The sequence below is a fragment of the Ovis canadensis genome, chromosome 2 (assembly GCF_042477335.2).
Source record: "Ovis canadensis isolate MfBH-ARS-UI-01 breed Bighorn chromosome 2, ARS-UI_OviCan_v2, whole genome shotgun sequence".
Classification (NCBI taxonomy): Eukaryota; Metazoa; Chordata; class Mammalia; order Artiodactyla; family Bovidae; genus Ovis; species Ovis canadensis.
The window spans coordinates 145,978,250-146,000,429 of record NC_091246.1 but is presented as its reverse complement, the minus strand read 5'-3'; the positions used below and the strand labels follow the sequence as shown (position 1 = coordinate 146,000,429).

General features: G+C 42.0%; 1 protein-coding gene across 3 annotated transcripts in view; it reads left to right on the top strand.

Annotated features, from left to right (window-relative positions):
• CERS6 (ceramide synthase 6) overlaps window positions 1–21,978 on the top strand; it is a 349,400-nt gene extending 327,422 nt beyond the window's left edge. The window contains exons 9-11 of one of the 3 annotated variants that reach the window (XM_069577320.1): window positions 17,344–17,500; window positions 18,058–18,081; window positions 20,518–21,978. In XM_069577320.1, the coding sequence (XP_069433421.1) occupies window positions 17,344–17,500; window positions 18,058–18,081; window positions 20,518–20,670 (334 nt within the window). In that variant the 3' untranslated portion in view covers window positions 20,671–21,978. The remainder of the gene's footprint in view (window positions 1–17,343; window positions 17,501–18,057; window positions 18,082–20,517) is intronic. The other 2 variants (XM_069577321.1, XM_069577322.1) reach the window with 2 other exon arrangements.
• Window positions 21,979–22,180: the final 202 nt, after the last annotated feature.

The following is a 22,180-nucleotide window of genomic DNA, read 5'->3' as shown; positions in this document are numbered from 1 at the left end:
GGGATTCAATATTTTTATAGATTATACTGTACCTCATAAAGCTTTAAGCTCTGGCTTAGTGTTAACTATCATTCCTGAGAATAAAACTTGAGTATATTAAATTAAACAAGCAGTCCATTGAGGGGGTAGACTTGGGAGCAAGCATGGCACTGAACATTGTAACTGAGAATTTGTATCGTGGATGTTTTAGTAGGTTATAGGTCAAAGAAAATTTCACGAGGCTCTGTTTTTTTATCAAGCGTAAATTATCAAAAGCTTACACAGGTTCTGGGCTACCTGCCAGGGGCACAAAAATACGTGTGATACCTCTTCTCAAGGAGCTTGTGATCCAGTTCGGACATTACACAGCAAGCCCCAATCCACAGCCTGCAGCAGAGAGTAGTAAAGAGAAGTATACAGTTTTGTGGTGAGAGTACAGTAGAAGCTTTGGTAAATTCTGATCGGGGATGCCAGGATGCTGCTAAAGTGGTATTTGAGCTGGGCCTTGAGGAATAAATAGGTGGTCAATTGAAGGAGGATACACCATCCTAAGGTAACACATAAATGAAAGCAGAGAGGGGAGAACGCAGTATGAAATGCAATAGCATGTGACCCAAGGGCTAGGTTCCAAGGTTAGGTCATATGTAAAAATTGAGTGTATATTCCTACATTTATAATGCATATAATAAGACAGTCCTTATTATGAAAGGCAAGTAAGGCAAGAACTGAGGAGGTCCAAGGGTGCAGAGGTTCATGCCCCTACCTCCAGCAAGTTAAGAAGGTGGCGGATGGCTTGTCCCACGTTATCTAAAGTATTTTTCTTTTGTTCTCAATTCTTTTATGTTGTATTATATTTTTTGCTGAGTACAAATAGCTGAATCCTCAGTGTATATTATATAACACAACTGATTCTACTGTCTAGCAAGGTATGATAAGGATGGGAAAGAATCTGCCAAAGAGAGGGAAGATGGAAGAACCAGCATTTAGGGGGATGTTACTTATGTGCCCCAGGTCAAATTAGGAACTGATGTGGACAAGTTCAATATGGCAAAGAAGAGTGAGGGGAAGATTAATCTTGTGTCCTTTCCCAAAATTAGGGCACATTTGGTACCTAATAAGGGGAAAATCCCATGGATTTTTAGTCATATACACATGGTTTGAAGGCACTTCCCACAAAGTCGATTCTCAGCAGATGCAAGTAAATGTTGATCAAGTCCAATTTGAAGAAAAAAGAAAACTGGAAAGGAATTGACTTTACTTTCTTAACTTTTCCTAGATAGCCTGAAATTTCTACACAATATATATTACATTCAGAATTAGAAAATACTAAAGCCGTTCTAATTTCCATTCATTTATGGGCAAATTTCATTTATCCCACAAATATTTGAAATCCTGCTGTTTGCTGAACACTCTACTAGGTATTTGAAACCGACAGTGAAAAGGCAGAGTCTGTAGTCCCTGTCCTCATGACGCTGTCACTCTAGGGAGGCAGGTGTCAATCACACAGCTACAGGTAGGTATGACAAATGGGCCGCTCTGAGGATCCAGCCTGTTCTGAGAGTCAGAGAATGGCTCCCTAAGGAATGACTTTGAAGCTGCCATCTGAAGAATGAGTCTGGGTCAGCTTGGGCACTGGGGGCTCTTGTATCTACTCGAGAACTGAGGAAGTATTTTGAAATGGTTCACATTGATAGTCTAAATTTTTAAAATATACATAATCTGGATTATCTGGATGACCCCAAATACTGCTACCTGATTTCATTACTCACATTGCCTTTTTGTTATTGTTGTTAATTAAAGTGTTCCTTTATTTCTCTGGATTTTGTGATGTTTATGGAATTGGTAAGTTTTTGTTTAATTTTTATTTTATATTGGAGCATAGTTGATTAACAATTTTGAGTTAGTTTCAGGTGTACAGCGAAGTGATTCAGTTACATGTATATATGTATCTATCTTTCAAATTCTTTTCCCATTTAGGTTTTTACAGAATATTGAGCAGCTTTCCCTGTGCTATGCAATGGGTCCTCCTTATTGGTTATCTACAGTGGGGAAGAGTAGAGGGAGGGGTAGATTGGGAATGTGGGACTGATGAGTTCACATTGCCTTTTCGTTTGTAATCATCTTGCAGCAAGGTCTAACTTGGGGACTAGTCTGTTTAGAAGCCTATTACAGTAACTGCCTAGGTAGGAGTTGATGGTGGCAGAGTGTAGTAGTAGCAGGGAAGACAGAAGTAAATGGTTTCCAAATGAATTTAGGAGATTGATAGGGTGTGCAGTCACATTGGTTGTGGAGAAGATGGATAAAGGGGTTGGAACTGTAAATGGGTGACCCCACAATTTTGACTTAAGTAACTCAATGAGGGCTAAAGCCATTTACTGAAGTAAGGAGATGGTGGTTATCAGAATGAGTGCTGGATAAACCCAGTATATCTTCAAATCCTGGGCCTGTGCCTGTGACTGCATGACTACTCAGTCTAAACTCTTCTGTAAAATTTGGGATAAAAACAATAGTACATCTCTGGAGTTATAATGATTACAAATAAGAGTGGAGGTAGTTGTGGCAGTGGTGTTACATGTAATAGGAATAGGTGGGGATTGTAAATAACCCAGAGGAGGTACCAAGCAGGCAGGTGTGTGTGTGTGTGTGTGTGTGTGTGCACGTGCAGGACAGGCAGGGGTGTGTGTGTGTGTGTGTGTGTGTGTGGTGTGCAGGAGGTGCCAGGCAGGGTGTGTGTGTGTGTGTGTGTGTGCGTGCGTGCTGTGCAGGAGGTACCAAGCAGGCAGGGTGTGTGTGTGTGTGTGTGTGTGTGGTGTGTGCAGGAGTATCTCAAAACAAAACAAAAGACAAACTTGGCTGGAAAACCACACTGAAGAATCACAAGCATGATGTTGACTGTGTGCTTATTTGTTTTGTTAGAGCAGGCTGGTAATGAGATCAAAGTTCACAGAGAAATCAGCAGAACTGTTATTTCAGGACCACTGAGGCGGGCACACTTTAATGGCATGTCACTCTTCATAGCCAAAGACCACAAGTGTGACCACTACATTCAAGAATCAGCAGCAGTGATATTCTCAGCATTGATTCCTTGGTACGAGAGGCATGTAAATAACATAGACGTTCTCAGGCTATACAGTTGGCACCTGAAACATCAGTTTCAGCATAGCATTTGTTTCAAGGGATGAGCACATTCTTGGCAGCTGCGTGGTTGTCGAGGGCCCAGGCTCCAAGGAAAATAGTCACGGCTTTAAGGGGAAAAAAGTTGAGCTTTGACTTCAGTGTCATTTGTCGTGCCCTGCAGAGGAAGAAACAAATCACAGTGGATAATGATAAAAATGCACAGCGTTAGCATTTTGTTGGTTTTGCAGTTTGCTTTGGTTGTGGGTGTTCCAGCGTTCACTTGAAAGGTCTTCCAAAGCCTCTCTGTAGTAGCCTCAATGTGAGGTGTCCTTTATTGCTTAGCATCCTAATAATTTTATTTTCAGGGGCCTAATGTTCTCATTTTTTTTTCCTGTTGCGTGTCTAATGCTTCTGTGAAAATGAACGTCTCGGCAGTAAACAGACCCAAAACAATTACAGCAGGATGCACTGAAAAATTATACCTATGGGTATAAATATCACGAGGCAAGTGTGAAAAGCTGCCTGGCTCTATCTGTACTTATAGATCAGTGTATCCAGCAGGGATCCTCTGGGGGCTGCTGAAGGGAGGGCCACACCTGCTGTCGGTTTTCTTGGAAAGAGAACTGGTCAAGCATCCCCTGTTATCAGGACCTAGGGTTCCCTACGGTGCCTAAAGCAGGTCAGATGCACATAAGCGTTGCACTCTTAGAGCTTATGCTTTAAAGTGAGAGGCAGTGGAATCATGGGAAAGTATCTAAAATGAAATAGACACACATTAAAAGATAAGTCATAGGAAGCGGCCAGGCATAGGAAACTCCCTGGGGTGCAAAGAGTGTCGGCCTGTTTCTGGAACAGAAAGAAGCTTGATGAACAAGAGGGAGGCGGTCAGACCTGAGGTTGGGGAGGTAGGAGAGGTCCAAGATTGGGGATTTTTATGGGCCTTGGGATGTGTTTGGGATTTTAGTCTAATTGCAGTGGGCAGTGTTAGAAGGATCAAAGCAGAAGAGTAATTCAAATGATTACAATTATTCCTGAGATCTTTGAGCATCACAGCTTCAGAACAGTAGGATGGCTCCCTGCTGCCGCTCAACATCCTTCTCCTTGGGATGAGTGCTTATTTGAAATTTCAACTGCCTTTTCAGGCAGACTGGTTTTCCCTTATCTCAATATCCTCTGTGAGGAAGAGGTTGGTTGTCCCACGGCCTCACACTCCATGGGGCCATTCCTAACCCTCCCAGTTAGAGAAGCAGAGTAATATTTGTGTCCATTATTTATATCTGCCATCCCAATGCAAGAGGCTACTGGAGGTAAGGTTGAACAGACAGTGAGTTACTAGCTGGAGCCATGTGAGAGTTGCTTTTCAAAAATGAACATGAAAATCTTTTATATAGTCTCCTCTGGTGTTTTAAACATAACAAGCCCAGTGATATATCGTAGGCAACTTGGCAATATTGATTGAATTTAAAGGGGAATATTCTTATCAAGTAAAAATCTATAATGGTCATTGTTTTCTCTTTAGCAAGTTGGATGTTAAGTGATCCGAGTCATCATAACTGGGTGATGAATTACAGACACTCACCAAGGACACTCCATGCAGGGTACCTAAAGGCCAGTTAAGTGTGCGGTATTAGGGGATGTCGCTGGTAGTCGGTGTTTAAGACTTCGCCTTCCAAGATAGGGTGTGTGGGTTCAATCCTTGTTTGGGGAATTAGGATGCCACATGCCCCAGGGCCAAAAAACCAAAACATAAAGCAGAAGTGGTATTGTAACAAATTCAATGACGACTTTAAAAAAAATTGTGTGCTTAGGACACAAAGTGGGCTATAAACATTTTTTTTTAATATTTTTACATTTCAACAAGAATTGACTTGATTTCCCATGCCAAAAAAAAAAAAGATTTTTAGGAATTTTCTTAGTTTTGTGGTTTGGAATCAGTATCAATTATGTATGGGCAGGGATAAGGACACCATCATCTCTTCCAGCTTTGGGCTTCTTCATCTGCATCTGTGGATACTTTGCTTCTTTTGTGTCAGGCTTTACTTATTGTCTGAATGAGTTCACAAGCTCATGCTTCAGACTCGCTTCAAAGAACAATTTCTGCAAAATCCTGGGAGGTTAAGCATAACTTTTGTGTAACCCAAAGGAGGGTAATCAAGGCGCAGGGAAGAATGGGGTCCTCAGGTTTCTCTGAATCAGGATAGTTTGTAACCTCCAGGTTGGGGATTCTGATGCCAGGGCACCATTGTTCTCATTAAAGTAGGAGAGGGGACAACATTTTAAACATTTCATGCAAAGCCTGGTAAATATCATTCTGCCACATGCAAACATAAATGACCCAGAAGCATCATGTCTGCTGAAAGCAGAAATGGTTGATCAAAAGTGTTTGTGGGTTTTTAAAAAAACAAGTCGGGAAAGGAAATAGAGAATGAAAGAGGCAGTTCCCAAACTTGTCTGCACATTGGGATCATCTGGGGACCTTTCAAAGAACACACCACTCAAGCTATACCCCGGACTATTTGAATGCCAGTCTCTGGAGGCCATCACAGGTGTCAGTACTGTTGATGCTCCTCAGGGAATTCCAGCAACCCACAGGCCTGGGAGCCACCAGCCTACAGGACAGGCTCACTGAAGTGCCTGCACAAGGTGGGACCTGGAGAGACCAGGTTTCTAAATTCTACAGATTAAGGAGGAATTAGTTTTAAACTGAAAAACACCATCTGACTAAAACCTGATTTTGAACATTCTCAGTGAACATACTATGTATATTTATATTAATACAAACTCCAGACATCACATGTATATTTAAATAATTCCTGAACCAAAAATATATGCCAGAAAGCCAGTATTTGACTCCAAGGAGATCCAACCAGTCCATCCTAAAGGAAATCAGTCCTGAATATTCACTGATACTGAAGCTGAAACTCCAATACTTTGGCCACCTGATGTGAAGAACCGACTCATTGGAAAAGGCCCTGATGCTGGGAAAGATTGAATGAAGGCAGGAGAAGGGGATGACAGAGGATGAGATGGCTGGATGGCATCACTGACTCGATGGACGTGAGTCTGAATGAACTCCGGGAGCTGGTGATGGACAGGGAGGCCCGGCGTGCCACAGTCCATGGGGTCGCAAAGAGTCGGACACGACTGAGCGGCTGAACTGAACTGCTGTGTGCCTCACCCCAGCCCCTTCATCTTCACCTGTGGCCCCCCAGGACAAGAATGCAAATGGAAGCCCACCTCCCTGCCATTGGGCTCCAGGCAGAATCTCAGTAGAGCAAGAGTTGGGGAGAATAATCTGAAAGGTCCACCTGACCTCCTGGGTTTCTTTTTTTCCTTGGATTTGTCTCTTTAGTACCACCTGAGTGCCATGCTAAGGATGCTTGCTTATAGAAACGTGAATCCTAAAACCAACAGCTGTGGCTCAGATTCGAGCCCCCTCCATGTGTGTGTACACTTTGGGCGTCTTCCTAAAGGTGTTCAGCCCCAGCATCGAAGATTCAGCTTCACCTCTCCTCCTGCTGACAATGGGACACAAAGAGATATTTTTAAACTTAACTTGAAAGCATAAAAGTGTTTCTTATATCATCATTCTTGAAAAAAGTTCTCAAGTGTTTTCTCTCATTATAAGAATAGTACATACATTTGGAAAATGTAGAAAATCTTATATTTTAAATTCTTAGAATCAGAAGTAACCAATGTGGACATTTTGGAATATTTCCTTTTAATCACATTTTGCATTCAAAAACTGAGTATCGTACTACATGTGATTTAATATGATTTTTTTCACTTTTCACTAAGTTGTGAGGATTATCCTATGCCATTAAAAGACATAATTTTAATGTATGACTAACATACCACCATATAGATATGCATACTAACCATCTATTTGTTTCTTTTTCACTGTTAAAAAGAGTACTGCATGCATTTTCCTGAACTTAAAAATATATATGCTCTTCACCTGCGTTCATCAGCTGGGACCTCTTGCATACTCATGGCATTTCTTTGACACACATGCATTTCTCTTACACTTGCCAAATCATCTGAAAGTGGGCTGCAGATGTCGTTGATACATCAGCCCCCAAATTTTGGCATAAGTATCTCTTATTTTAATTTAGCGTTGATTGGATTATAAGCACAGTGGAACGTTTCATTCATGTTTTCAAATGCATTTGTATTTCCTCTGTGATCTGTTCATATCCTCTCCCTACTTTTCCATCGATGATGATCAACATCTATGATGTATGTGAGTGAAAGCTGTACCAGATCGGCACCCAAATGCCACTCACACCTCCTAACAAGGTGCTAGGTGCTGTACACAGGGATAGCCAATGGTGTGTAAGAAATTTTCTCTGTGATTTAGGGTAAGGCCTTGGCTAATGCTGTTTCTGTCAGTGACAGAAGTATATTCAGCTCACTGACGGTAAACATTCTGTTTGTGACCGGGGACCACGGGAAGAAGTAACTGAGGTTGAATGGATAAGTATAGTTAAGCACCGGAGAAGGCAGTGGCAGCCCACTCCAGTATTCTTGCCTGGAAAATCCCATGGACAGAGGCGCCTGGCAGGCTACCTACAGCCCATGGGCTCCGCAGTCAGACTCATCTGAGTGCACACGCACACACACACTCACACACGCACACTCTAACTAGTAGGAGCAGAGTATCTTGTCCTGCCGGTTTTGTTTTTTTTTTTTTTTTTGGTTTTTAGATGAAGCCCCCAGGAAACTGTGTTGTTGCTGTTGAGTCACTCAGTCGTGTCCTACTCTTTGCGACCCCATGGGCTGAAGCACTCCAGGCTTCCCTGTCCTTCACTGTCTCCCAGAGTTTGCTCAAACTTATGTCCATTGAGTCGGTGATGCCATCCAACCTTCTCATCCTCTGTCGCCCCCTTCGCCTCCTGCCCTCAATCTTTCCCAGCATCAGGGTCTTTCCCAGTAAATGGGCTCTTCGCATCAGGTGGCCAAAGTATTGGAGTTTTAGCCTTTAAAGTATTCAAAGATGAGCTTTAACAAATAAAACCACTTGTCCAAGGGCCACTACCTTGATCTATCTTCAGTTGGGATTTCTGCAGAAGAACTCTTTGCTGTCCTGAAACTGCACACCCTGGCTGAGCAGCCATCCTGGAACCACCTGAGTCAGATGCTGGGGTGGGGGGCTCTAGGTTAGAATACACACCTGCGCTGAATTTGCCAGCAAATGAATCACACTGGGCAGATTTGCAGCAGGCAGTTACAGGTGGAAGCAGCTCAGTTTCATGCCCTGAGCTTTGCACAGCCTCTCCCCTCTCCACTTCCAGGGCACAACTGTTTGTGTTGCGGCTCTCTTTTTATTAGTGTGACATTTAATCCCAGGAACAGGGTGGTATTAAATGTCACGCTGAGTTTGTGCAAGGCCTGGTCCTGATTCAAGATCCAGGCTGGAGCACGGCCCCAGGGAAGCAGGCCTCCTGTCTCTTCCTTGGTTTGTCTGCCCATTTCCCATCCCCACATCGCCTTCTCTCTCTCTACCCCCTTTCCCCATCCTCTTTCCATTTCTTCCTGCCCCCAAAGACAAGATTTGCAGGTGTTGCACCCATAGTTTTCGGAAGCTGTCTCTTATATCTTGCAGAGGCATTTCTTTCACAAAATCATGAAATAAGAAAGTAACAGAAGGAGAGTACAGAGACCAGGTGGGTCTCACAGTACTTAGGCCGGTTATTAGCTCTAAATCCCGGGAACTCTGATGAAAACAGCCCCAAACAGGCCAACAAACCCCTGTTCCAGGGACAAAAGTGATCAAGTCAAATGTGCTTAGGACGTGTGTTCAGTTGGCCTCTCTGCCATCTCAGAAATCTCCACACCCATAACCACGGTTGAATTTAGCGAGCTGCTGCTTTTGTTCAGAGGAAATAAAAGCTTCCGCCTTTGGAGGCCGCACTGTGAACAGACTTATCCCAGAGAGGCAGAGGCTTCGCCACCACTGGATGCCCTGCTCTGCCCTGTGAGCAGCTCTCCTCAGCCCTCCCAGGAGCCAGCCACCCCCACCCCACTCATATAAAACCTGCCTGCCTGCAGGAACAGGGCGACCAGCTGGTGTGACCACAGATAATTGCTGTCAGTCACCATCTCCCCATCCAGAGCAGGAAGCTGGGACTTCAGGGAGAACAACCCCCCCCCACCCCAGCCAAGCTGGGCTGCCCCTCTGCAGCTCTGAGACTTGGAGGAGGTGGCTTTCAGGAAATCCATCCACCTCTACAAAAATTTGTTACCTTCTTTGCCCTAGATAGACCTTCAGAGGCTTTGGATAGCACTTAGCTATTGAAGGCAAAAGGAGAAAGGGGGGGCAGAGGATGAGATCATTTGCATCACTAACTCGATGGACATGCATTTGAGCAAACTCTGGGAGATAGTGGAGGACAGAGGAGCCTGGCGTGCTGCATTCCAGGCGGTCACAGAGTCAGACACAGCTTAGCAACTGAACAGCAACAACAGCAATCAATTACCGTTCTCACTGGATTGCCTCAAGTTTTAACTTAAACTGATATTTATTTATGGAATTATATACATGTTGTAGTTAAATTTCATTATAGAAATGTCATGGAATATGAAACACCACAAAGAAAAGAAAAGTCCCATAGTTCTGAAATAACTGCTGTTCATAATTTGATATCTTTGTTTCTAACATTTTATTTGCTTAAAATTACATCTTCTTTACCAAAATGGGCTCATTCTGCACATACTGTTTTATAGCTTTGTTTTTCTCATTTAACATTGTACCATAAACTTTTTGCCATTTCATTAAATATTCTTCTATAACATAATTTTATTAGCTATGAATATTTCATCTTATGAGAAGATCATTGTTTATTCATAAGTACTCTATTTTTAGACATTATCTAGGATATTTCAAGTAACTTGCTGCTATAAATAATATTTAAATGAATATCCTTACGGCTAAGTCTTATAAATCCCTGAAACTCTTCCTTAGGACAAAGGTTTGGAAATAGATTCACAGCCTCAGTAGATATGAACATTTTGATACATGTGGTAGCATTATCCACCAAATACAATATGCCAATTTATATTCCAACCCCAGCTCCTCAACTTAATTATGAGTTCTTTGAGGCTCACTAATATGTATACCCCACAGTGAGGGGGTAGTGTTGGGTATACAGACAAACCTGTGCTTAAGTTTCTTCAACTGTAAAATAGATATAATAGTACCTACTTTGAAAAAATAGGATTTATCCATAAGGTTTATTTCATGAGGGTTTAATGAGTTAAAGCATGTAAAACCTGAGCCCAGTACCTAACACATAGTTAAGAGTAAATGTTAGCTAGTGTAAGTATTCTACTATATGGGATTTCTACTGTGTGAGTTTTTGAAAGAATCATGTAAATAACAGGCTTCTCTGGTAGCTCAGCTGGTAAAGAGTCTGCCTGCAATGCAGGAGACCTTGGTTCGATTTCCTGGGTCAGGAAAATCCCCTGGAGAAGGAATAGGCCACCCACTCCAGTATCCATGGGCTTCCCTGGTGGCTCAGACAGTAAAGAATCTGCCTGCAATGCAGGAGACCTCGGTTTGATCCCTGGGTTGGGAAGATCCCCTGGGATCTTCCCGTATTCTTGCCTGGAGAATCCCCATGGACAGAGGAGCCTGGCGGGCTACAGTCCATGAGGTCGCAAAGAGTCGGACACGACTGAGCAACTAAGCATAGTGCATGTATTTATCATGTTTGGGCCAGTGCTCAACACGTGCTAACTATTTAATAAAGAGCAGTTATTGGGAACCAGAGTAGTCTGTTATAGGGTCATGTAGGTAACTAAGAAGTAGGCAGAGGGTTGAAAGCAGGCATGTAAGAATCAGGATACAGCTTGATGGACATGTTCTAAGATAGAGAAACTCAGGTTGGGAGGTCAGGAACACAGAAAGGCAGACCAGGCAGTGAAGGAGTTGGGAACTCAGGCGGACAGACGGCAAATGGGGCAGCAAGAGGGCAATGACTAATTTTGAGAAAAACATCCACCTTGGCAAGGAAGTCACCAGAGACAAGCGTGCTGTGTTATAAGGGATTAGTGTCTAAGTCTGACCAGCCTATGACCTAAAAATAAAAATAAACGAATTGATCCCATGTCTTACTTGGATAGAATACGACAGAACTGATATGCCCATTGCTAGAGGAAAGACAGATGGTCCCTCCATGTTCAAGTTTCGCTTCCTATCAAGGAGAGAGAAATCACTCCTATGTCTGCTACAGACTTCGTGTATCTATTATTTGAGATAATTAGGCACCCAAGCTGCGAGCCACCCAGAAGCTGTCCTCCTAAAAGAGATCTTGCTGACCCATACCAGTGCTGTGGAGAAACCCAAGCTGCGGGTGGGGCCATCTTGTTAAAAGAAAATTGAGAGTGAGTTTTTCAGTCATGTAGCAGCCTTGACTACCCAACACTTGACTAAATTGTTCTTTAGGCCTGGGGTTTTTATTGCCTTAGGAAACCCAGGACAAAGAGGATTTCTTATCACAGTGAATTAACTACCCGACTCCTTTTTCAGGTATTGTGTTCATGGTTTCTGTTGAGAGTACATTATAAATGCTTTTCTACTAGCATCTACTTTAAAATGAGCAAAACATGCCAGTAGATTATGGATAAGTTTCAGGTAGAATCTACTTTTCTTTTATGTTTCATGTAGGTCGAATGAAAATAAATGCCAGAGACGCACACATCCTGAAATATACTGCAGTCTCTCTGAGAAAGCAAAGTCAAAGCTTTCAAAGCTCTAAAGTAAAGAACACCTTAATTCTGACTGTAAAACAAGTTTCCCTTTCTAGTCTACCCCCACTGGCTTAATGCAGCAATCCCCAGCGTGAGGCCCTGAACCTGATTCTCCCTGAGAAGCAGTCTTGACCCTCTTTGGATATTTGAGTATGTGTGTTCATGCCATGTTGCTTCAGTGGCCTCTGGCTCTTTGCAACCCTCTGGACTGTAGCCCGCCTGGCTCCTCTGTCTGTGGGATTCTCCAGGCAAGAATGCTAGAGTGGGTTGCCATGCCCTCCTCCAAGGGACCTTCCCAACCCAGGGATCAAACCTGCATCTCTTACGTCTCCTGCGTTGGCAGGCAGGTTCTTTACCACGAGTTCCACCTGGGAAGCCCCTCTAATTATTGTGGTTTTTATATAGACCGTTCTAGAAACACACAACCCAAGGCTCAGATGGAGCTTTTCGGTGGAGGTAGCAGGGGGCAGGGAGCAGGCAAAGCTTATGGTTACTTACCATGGCCTCATCGTAATCACCCACCTATAACTTCATTCATATAGTGAAAGAACTCGGGCCTCTGTCATCTTTAATATTCCAACCATTAATATGTGGTCCTGCCTCTAGATCAGTGGGATATTTTAAAAGTAAGATACATGGAGTGGAAAGTAAGGATGTTTATCTAACTTTGCATAACTTTGCATGTAAACCTAAACTCTTGAGTTGGCAGTCATGATAAGAATGGGGGAAAGGCACTGGTTATAGCTTTTCTGAATGAGATATCAGTGGAGATCTTTTGACACTGTGCTCTCTGACAGTAGGAAATGTTCGAAATTTTGAGGTTTAAGGGGAAAGCAGAAGTCACACTGGCAGTTTAGAATATAAATGAGTCAGGCCTTAAATATAGGATTGAAATGAGACGACTCCGAGTTTGCTTTGCTTAAAAAAAAGGTAAAATTTTCTGTACAAATGTGTATATTCCCCTCCCCCACAATCCCCACGTAGCCTGTATATACATATTTCTGAAATAATCAAATTTAATATGAAGAATCCATAAAAGGAACGCATGAGCAAAGGTAACTATAGGTCACAGTCAGACTAAATTCTCATGATTCATTAAAAAGCCATTAAAATACCCCATCAAAGCTAAACTATTGGGGTGGCAACTTGTACGTCTTCACATCACCAGTGAACTGCTTGGAGCTTTGCCTTGCAGGCATCATTTCTAGTGGGAATTATGCAGGAAGAAAGAAGCACAGAAGGGCCTGGGACTCTTGATTCCATTGTTTGGAGAGATTCTTAGGAAGGTGTTACCTGATGATGGAGTGATTTTTTTGCCTGGGACCCAGACTATGGCACAAGGTTCTGGCAGAATGGACCTACTTGAGCACATTTTGTACATGCGTGAGGCGCCATCTAGTGGTTAAGTGAGCCTAACCTTACTGAAAAGGAAAATGGCCTTTTCTGGTCCCTGGTGTCTCCAAACTCTCCACCACTTGATTAGAGCAACAGGAGGTTTGATGCTGTAGGCTATTTGAGGGAAAGGAAAACAATCTGTTTTCTCAGAAGCCATAGGTGAATTTATATTAGGTGGTGGCACGGGGCCGTGGGGGGCAGGTAGAAATACTGATATTATAGTAACTATGCAACCCAGAGGTTGCAAATTGGCAGTGTTTGGCCCAAGAGTACTTTTTCATGTTTTAGTTGATGGAGATATAATGTTCACAATGTACTACATAGATCTTCAATATATAACTTGATACATTTGTAAAATTTTGCGTTTAAATAGCCTTCATAATTACCACCTGAATCAAGATCAAGGATGTTTCCAGCATCCCAGCCGCCTCCCTCCTTGTCCCTCCATTAGCCCTCCCTCAGATATAACCGCTCTTCAGAGACCTGTCACCATAGATTTGTAATGACATCATTAAATAGACACTCCTAACCCTAACCTCGGAGAAGGCAATGGCACCCCACTCCAGTACTCTTGCCTGGAAAATCCCATGGACAGAGGAGCCTGGTGGGCTGCAGTCCATGGGGTCGCTAGAGTCGGACACGACTGAGCGACTTCCCTTTCACTTTTCACTTTCGTGCGTTGGAGAAGGAAATGGCAACCCACTCCAGTGTTCTTGCCTGGAGAATCCCAGGGATGGGGGAGCCTGGTGGGCTGCCGTCTATGGGGTCGCACAGAGTCCGACACTACTGAAGCGACTTAGCAGCAGCAGCAACCCTAACCTCTGGGAAAGGGCAAAATCCTATAATCACCATTTTAATAGTTTGCCCCAAAGGGGACAGTGTTCTCATGAGAAACATTTGGTGGCTAAACAGAGGCTCTGTTTCCTGGGTTCACTGTTTTTCGGAATCCAGGTGGCATAATATCTCTCTCCTCAGTCCCAGTTCCTCATATGTTGTTTTTCTTCCCCAGCTTCTCACTGAGAGATAAATCCATTTGGTGCACTGATTGTATTTTCCCAAGTGTCTCTGCAGGCAGCCAAGTCAATTTTCAAAGAAATCCATTACTTCTGAGCGGAATCTCAGAGATGCCACTGACTGTCATGGCAAAGCCTATGAATTCTGATGCAGCATTTCCAAAATTAATGTGGATATCATGTCACCAGCGACTGCATGACACTCTGTTCATAATAAGCCAAACAAACTATAATGGTGAGAAAGGCTTTCAAACCCATAATTCAGCAAAGGCTAATTTACAATACGTAGCATCACACAGTCATTGTTGCCATTTCTACAAGACCTCTTTTTGTTCAAATGAAACTAAATTCCCTCTGAAGGTCAATATGTTTACTATGTCAAGAAGCAGAGCTGGTTCTGAAAGAAAACTATTGTGATTATTCCAGAGCTGTCTTGTGCATATCTGTCTATTTGATTACTGAACAAACACACGGTCTTTCAGCCAGCAGGTCCAGTAAGCAAATCACTCCCCAGTATTTTGCAAGGTGCTGGAGATAGAAAAAATTGAGATGTAGGAGTCCTCTCTCACTAACCAGGAGTTGAACTTTGTTTAGACCTGTTGTCCTGGGGCCCGCAACCTGGTGTAAAAAGAGATGGCTGCCTCTTTACAGGCATTATCCTAACTTATTCCTTTTTACAAAAAACTTGTGTTTTTTTCCTAATTATTGGTGATGGATTTGGAAAAGTGAAGAATGTAAAGAAGAAAATACAGGGTTTCCCTGGTGGCTCAGTGGCAAGGAATCCACCTGCCAGTGTAGGAGACACGGATTCAGTCTCTGATCCGGGAAGATCCCACATGCCGAAGAGCAGCTGAGCCCATGCGCCGCGATTACTGAGCCTGTGCTCTGGAGCTCAGAAACTGCAATTCCTGAGCCCACGTGCTGCAACTACTGGAGTCCGCGCGCAAGCAAGCCCAGGCTCTGCAACAAGAGGAGCCCTCTCGCTGCTACTAGAGAGTAGCCCTCGCTTGCGTCAACTAGAGAAAAACCCGAGCAGCAGCAAAGGCCCAGCACAGCCTAAATAAATAAATAAATTTTTTAAAGAAAATGCAAAATTCCCCAGTCCACCAAAGAAAGTCCAACATGGCTTTGATTAATATCTTCCGATGAATTATAATTCTCTTCATTTTCTCTGTGTGTATACACAAATATATATTTATCTTATGGAGTTGGGATATTATGATTTTTATCTACTGAAAGAAAGTCTTGAAACATATTTACCACTTTGAGTGACTTAATAATTTCTAGAATTTCTTTATAATTTTTAACCACTCTGTTATTGGAAATTTTCATTGTTTGCTGTTATAGAAATGTAATGCCTATTATTTCTACCATACTTTATAGCTGGAACCTCCAGAATAGGGTTAAATAATAATGGTGATGCTGACTGTTCCTGATTATAAAGTCAATAACTCTGATATTATGACCACTGCTGAGTTGAATTGAATAAAAATCATATTAAGTACTTTGAGTTCCAGATTTTAAATATCAGCAATGGGGAATTGAACATTGCCAAATGTCTCTTAGTGCAGTTGAAATAATTAGGTTTGTACCGATTTGGCCTATGGATGTGTGATAATTTTATTAATAGATTTCCTAATGTTGGTCCTCTTCCACCAGAATGAATACTACTATTATATCATAGAGTAATATACTCTTAATGAATTGTCAAATTAAATTCCATACTCTCAATTTTAGGATTTTAACATTCACGTGTGTTGAGCATTGTTCTTGAGAGGTAACTAGCATGGCAGGATGAGAGTCACACTCTGTCTCATTCTGGTCTGTTGAATGCAGGTTAGTGGAACTGGACATAGACCTGTTTTTCTAGTATTCATTCTCCATTTTTTCTTGATCTCTTAACTCAGTTTGTTTTTCCCTTTGTGAATTTACTAAGTACTCTTCTTAACTTTTTTCAAAGCAGTCATCACACTCCTATATTAAAATGCTCTGTATATATGCCTTCTGCTCTTGCACGAGTGGTCTTGCATTCAAGAGTTTTCCATCCTTCTCCCTTAGTCAACAAGTGCCGTCCACCTAACCTCTCCTGTAGGGTCCTGGCAAAGCACTGCAGTGACAGTTGGTGGAAATACACTTAGATGAGTTTTGTTAACCCACTGAGATCTCCAAACCAGCCCAGCACTCAGGAGGAAGGCAAGGAAGTGGAATAATCCAAAATCTGTGACTGCTGAGCTTCTGTGTGGCAGCACTATGAGTCCAGAAGGCAAAAATCACCTTCTGACGGCTTAGGAGTAGACACAGCAGGGGTGAGTGTGACGCGCTGAGACCACCATCCTGTATCCTTGATCTGCCCCACGTGGCTGCTCCGTCCTAGTCCTGATGGTGGATAACAGAGAGAAGCAATTACTTCAGACACTTCTGCCTGCCTTAAGTACATACTCTTAAAACTAAGTATACTCGGTATATTCTAATAATTTTTTACAAAATCCTTCCAACACTCATCTCAAGACATCACTTCCGTATAATATCTTTCAGTTTCCAGTTCTTTACCAGGAAAAGGCTTACAAAATATGGACCCAGCCCAAAATTAAGGCTCTCCTTTGAGGCTATAAACCACTTGAGGACAGGGGTTAGGTCTTATGTATATGCCAACTCTCACTATGCTAGGCATGTAGTTTAAACTTCACTGGTGTTTCTGAAATTAATTGCTCCTTTTTTCTTGCAATGTAATGTTACTAAATGATGTTCCTCACACTTACTTAAAGACGCAAAGCAACAAGGACAGTACAGGCCTTTTAACAAGTAATGAGAAATAGAATCAATCAAAACCTGTGATGAAAATTAATGGAAGAAATGACAACAAAAGTGAAGGGGAACCTAACTACACTATTCAAGCTAGAATCCTAAGGAATGTGATGCCACTGGTGGAATAGGTGATGACTCTTAGGTGAAGTACTTAGCTTCCAGACCATCCTTGCAAGGGAGCAGTCAGTGGGTATCAGTGGCTTCATGCTTCTTTGCAGTAGCTAGAGTTCCTTTGAAGGCAGCGAAAAGTTGTGTTCAATGATTACTTTCTCCTTTTCCTTAGGGTGTTAAATACCACATTATTTGAAAGTTGGGAGATTGTTGGACCTTACCCTTCCTGGTGGGTTTTTAACCTACTGCTGTTGGTAATACAAGGCTTGAACTGCTTCTGGTCTTACTTGATCGTAAAAATAGCTTGCAAAGCTATTTCAAAAGGCAAGGTAAGATAACACTCACCCTTTCTAATATGTCACAGAAAATTATGGTTTGGGGTTCTTCTGAATCACCAAGAACATTATTTATTATTTAGAATTTCATCAAAACTGCTTTTTCTCCTTCAAAGTTTAGCATAACCTCTTGGAAACATAATACAAGTTTTCATTTTCTCTTAGTGATTTTTTTACATGTAGTATTGCTTTGCTGAGTGATCTGCATTGCTTTGCTGAACGATCTGCATTCATAATTTTAGATTCATGGAAATACATTATTGACTGTGTTCCTGTTCTCCCTTTCTCTATCTCCTTTGGTCCTTCTCTGATGATACTTATATTAAACAGAAATTTAATAACTCTTTTATCAGAAGTGTTACTTGATGCATTCTGACCATTTATAACTTGCCAGTAAATATTTAGTTAAATCTCTTTGGTTAAAAATGGGGCTCATAATAAAGCATCCTGGGCCTCAACCCCTCTGTGTAGAGCAGTGACTTTTCTGGAACATTCTCTGCAACATTTTCTTACTTTCGTTGTTTGTTCTCTTCCTTCTGCCCACCTGGAAGTCTGGGAAGTGGAACCCTTTACATGTAAGTTTCTCACCCCTCTCTCTCTCCATCCTGGCCTCCACGTTAGCCTTTGGAGCAACACTCTGGTGCTTTTGCCTCCATGCATATTGTTCTGTCTAATCTGTTGACACTGCCTCGAGGCTCTAACCAAGGTGTGGCTCCCACCAGCTGTGAGGGATGCTAGGGACAGCTCAGTTAGTGCCCTTTTGTGTGAGCCTGCATTCTGCTAAAATTTGCATGATCCAATAGAGAAAGAAGTGGATTTCTTTCACTGGTGCTCAACATTGGTTGAAAAACAGAAATAGACTAAAGTGAAGTAGGAGAAGCAGAACTAAGTTCAGGAGAGGATCAGCATGGTCCAGCAGGGAGGTCTGAGCATCAGCTCTTTGCCAAGACTGCCCTGGGCTGCAGGACAGCACCTGACCACTTTGTCCTCCGTAAGCACCTGCCACGGGGGCTCGGGGCATCGAGCCACATAGTATGAAGCCTATACTTGGCATCATCTCCTATGTTAATCGAAAATAATTAGAGCAATGAATTGTTTAGAAGCAAAAGTTTATCTCTTTCTCTATGACCTCCTACTCTAAAATGAGCATGTATTTCTACTAACAAAAACAACAAAAAGCCTCTCCTGTCCTCATTTGCATACAAATTGCACAATACCGTCAATATGATAATGGTAACTGAAAATGCATGGGGGCCATAGATTAGATAATTTGTGGCCTTATTGCACTGCTATTTCTACCAGGTATATTGTCTTCTCTCTAGCTTACTCCTTCAGCTTTTCAAGGAGGCAATCAATTTTATTCCCGATCTCAGGCTTCAAACTTTTAGCCACAAGTCATGGGCTTTATATTCCTGTGCGTTATTTTAAGATACTCTAAACTGTTCCTTTCTTTGAAGGTAACTTAAGTATAAATTTTTTTCCAAATGCAATTAAAAATAATCTTACTAAGCATGCAAATGTAAATTAATCACTCTTTGAAACTGGAGTTTTCTTTCCCATTAGCAGCTTAATTTACGACTAATGGATTGCTAAATGTAGTGGAGCTTTTATTCTAATGCTGTCTTTGTGACCCATCTTTTATTTTTAAGTTAAAGTATCCTTATAATCCAGTCCTTTCGGTGTTTCAGTATCTAAATCTTCTTGGAGATGGTCCTTGTGAGCTAAGTCTCATCTCAAGGGCCATTAGAGTGAGATCCATTTTTACATATTTACTCAATCATCTCTGCTTAGGCTGGAGCAGCAGTGCTCAGTTCTCACCTTCTCCCAAACCCACCCCACCTGATGGAGGTGATAATTGTCCTGCAGGAATGGGGGCTTCTCAGGTTGGCAGTGCAGTGGGTTCCAGCGTTCTCCAGTTGGAGGGTAGCAGTGACACAGAGAGAATGAGATGTAGGAAATCCCTCAGTTCATTCTGAAATGCTTCCCAGGAGACTCTGCCAGCTTTTCAGCCCAGCCCTTAGAGAATCAAAAGGGGCTAGATTGGGAAACATTCTTTGAAGCCAAACAAGCCACCAGGTCCCTGTTGCCACTCAGTTACTCAGGGGTGTTAAGGCCTGTTGGGATAAATGTTCACTATGTTTGTAGGTATAAAGTAGGAGGTACAAACGATTTTAATTTAAAAGCAGTAGAGTATTTCCTTAATTTCTTCCTACGTTACCTCCTTATGAGACCATATGGTTTTTTTTTCATTCTTTATGGAAATGTATAGACTTATATCCTGACGCCAAGTCATCCTCATGATTGGATGAGTCTGAATGGAGGATGAAAGAACTTTGGAATGATGGGAGTCAAGTCATGATGATGGGAGTCAATTCATGATGATCCAGTCACTAGATTTTTCTTGGGAAATATTTTAAACAATTCCTTCCCCAGCAAGTACCCCAAATGCCTCCTGCTGCCATTAGTTGTTATGTTGTATATAAAACAAAATTCCTACTTAATTCTAGCAGACAGAAAGACAAATTAAATCATACAAGAATACATTAGAAAGCCAAATAAGAATGATGTTTTAATGATCAGAGCTAATAAATATCTCCATTAGTGTAACTGAGAGCTGACTCTAAAGGATTCTCAAAGAGAATGTGATCATCAAAGAATAAATAGTTCCATTTGTACCAAATTCCTACAGTGCCATTCTAGTAGTATGGTATGCTACTTTGCCAGTAAGAGTGGGGTTCATGGTCTAGTACATTCTAAATATCCAAAGGTAACTTAAGGAAATCAGCAAGGCTAACCCCCTGTGATGCCTAAGTCCACCTACGTTCCTTGATCACTGACTTTGTTCTATCTCCAATGAAAAGGAATGTATTACTCTGGCAATGTTCCTATCCTGTTTGACTTTTTAAATACTTAGATGTTTTCCTTTATGTATGATTGCATGTACTTCTGAGCATGCTATACCTTTATGATTTCTTCAGAGCCGATTGCACTCACCTTCTTGTGTTCCGCAGGTGTCCAAGGATGATCGAAGTGATATTGAGTCTAGCTCAGATGAGGAGGACTCGGAACCTCCAGGAAAGAACTCCCATACTGCGACCACCACCAATGGGACCAGTGGTACCAACGGGTATCTCCTCACTGGCGCTTGTGCCATGGATGATTAATTACTCAAAACTACAAGTCCCAAACAAAGTGAACTGTTCATTCCTGGAAGTATTTAATAAATTGCAAATGCAGTTCCTTTCATAATCTCTCAGCAGCAGAAACAAAAATTAGGATTATCAAAGCATTTTGAATAGTGCACTGCCATATGTCCTGTCTGTGAATGAAGAAGAATTACCATTCTATATATGTAGGCATGCTTTATGTAATTGACACAAGGGAACCGTATTTGCATTTGTACTGTCTTAGAATATTATTTATTTTCTTTTTGTATTTGTTTGTAAATCTGTGGACAAAAGAGGGTTTCCTCACTTTTTACTCTCTGGGTTCATGACAGTGAGGGAGATGCTCCGTTTGCTTCTACCCCTTTCTTGCTGTGACCTAGTCCACTAGGAGCATCAGCTTAATTGGTCACTTAGAGCAAGCAAAACTCAGTGCAAGATTCTCATGCAGCTCCAAATAGGTGTCACAATGCCCGTTCTGAAATGGCCTATTCGGTCTCAAGTGACCTTTCTCCCAGTGTAAAGTTGAAACAGGATGAGCTCAGTTTTGTAATTGTTATTTTTCATGGTCAGTTGGTGTTGGTGGTTTAGTCGTGAAGTCATGCCCGACTCTTGCAACCCCATGGACTATAGCCTGTCAGACTGCCCTGTCCATGGGATTCTCCAGGCAAGAACACTGGAGTGGGTTGCAATCGAACCCGGGTCTCCTGCACTGCAGGTAGTGTCTTTACCAACTAAGCTACGAGGGAAGCCCTTCATGGTCAATTAGCTGTTCCAAATAGAGTGTGGTTATTGGAGGACTTAAAATTGTTTTGTATGTATTAAATTGTTTTGGAATAGACTTCATTTCTTGCACACACAGCCAAAGTTTCTTCAGTGAGAATGGTAGCTGGTTGGGGATTAACTTTTTAGGTTACGGAGACTTTTTTTCTTTGTTCTCCATTATGGGGTCAGTGCTCCAGCTCTGAAGGAAGACTTAAGTTCATGGTCACAAACACAGAAATCAGTCTTCCAACTGGGAATTTGTCTCATGACCTGAGAATAATACAAAGAGAGCAGCAGATTTCAACCAGGTTTTACCACTACCCCTTTAATTAGTGCAGTCTTCCACTCTGTTATGAAAAAAAGAAGCTACATATATTTGGGGACAGAGAAAGGGGACTTCAAAGAGTTGCCAAAAGTCACCTCTAGTGCAAAGCACATTACTGCAACCAGCTTTCAAGAAAGCACCCTATCTAGTATTTGATCTTGTTTGTTGTTGTTGTTGTTTTTTTTCTGGGCAAAATAAAGCCAGTGAGAATAAGACCATTTTACCCTTTGTCTTTTCTCCTTAAACATAACCCTAACATAACAGAATTTCCTGTTACTAGAAACTGAGCAGTGTTACACTGTAGGTCCTTTTGTCTGCTTCTTTGAAGGACTTGTTCGTTTTCTAGGAATTTTTGTTCAAATGGAGCTATTTCCAGGAAGAAAAAAAAAAGGCAACAAAAATTCTACTCAGTAAACGAGA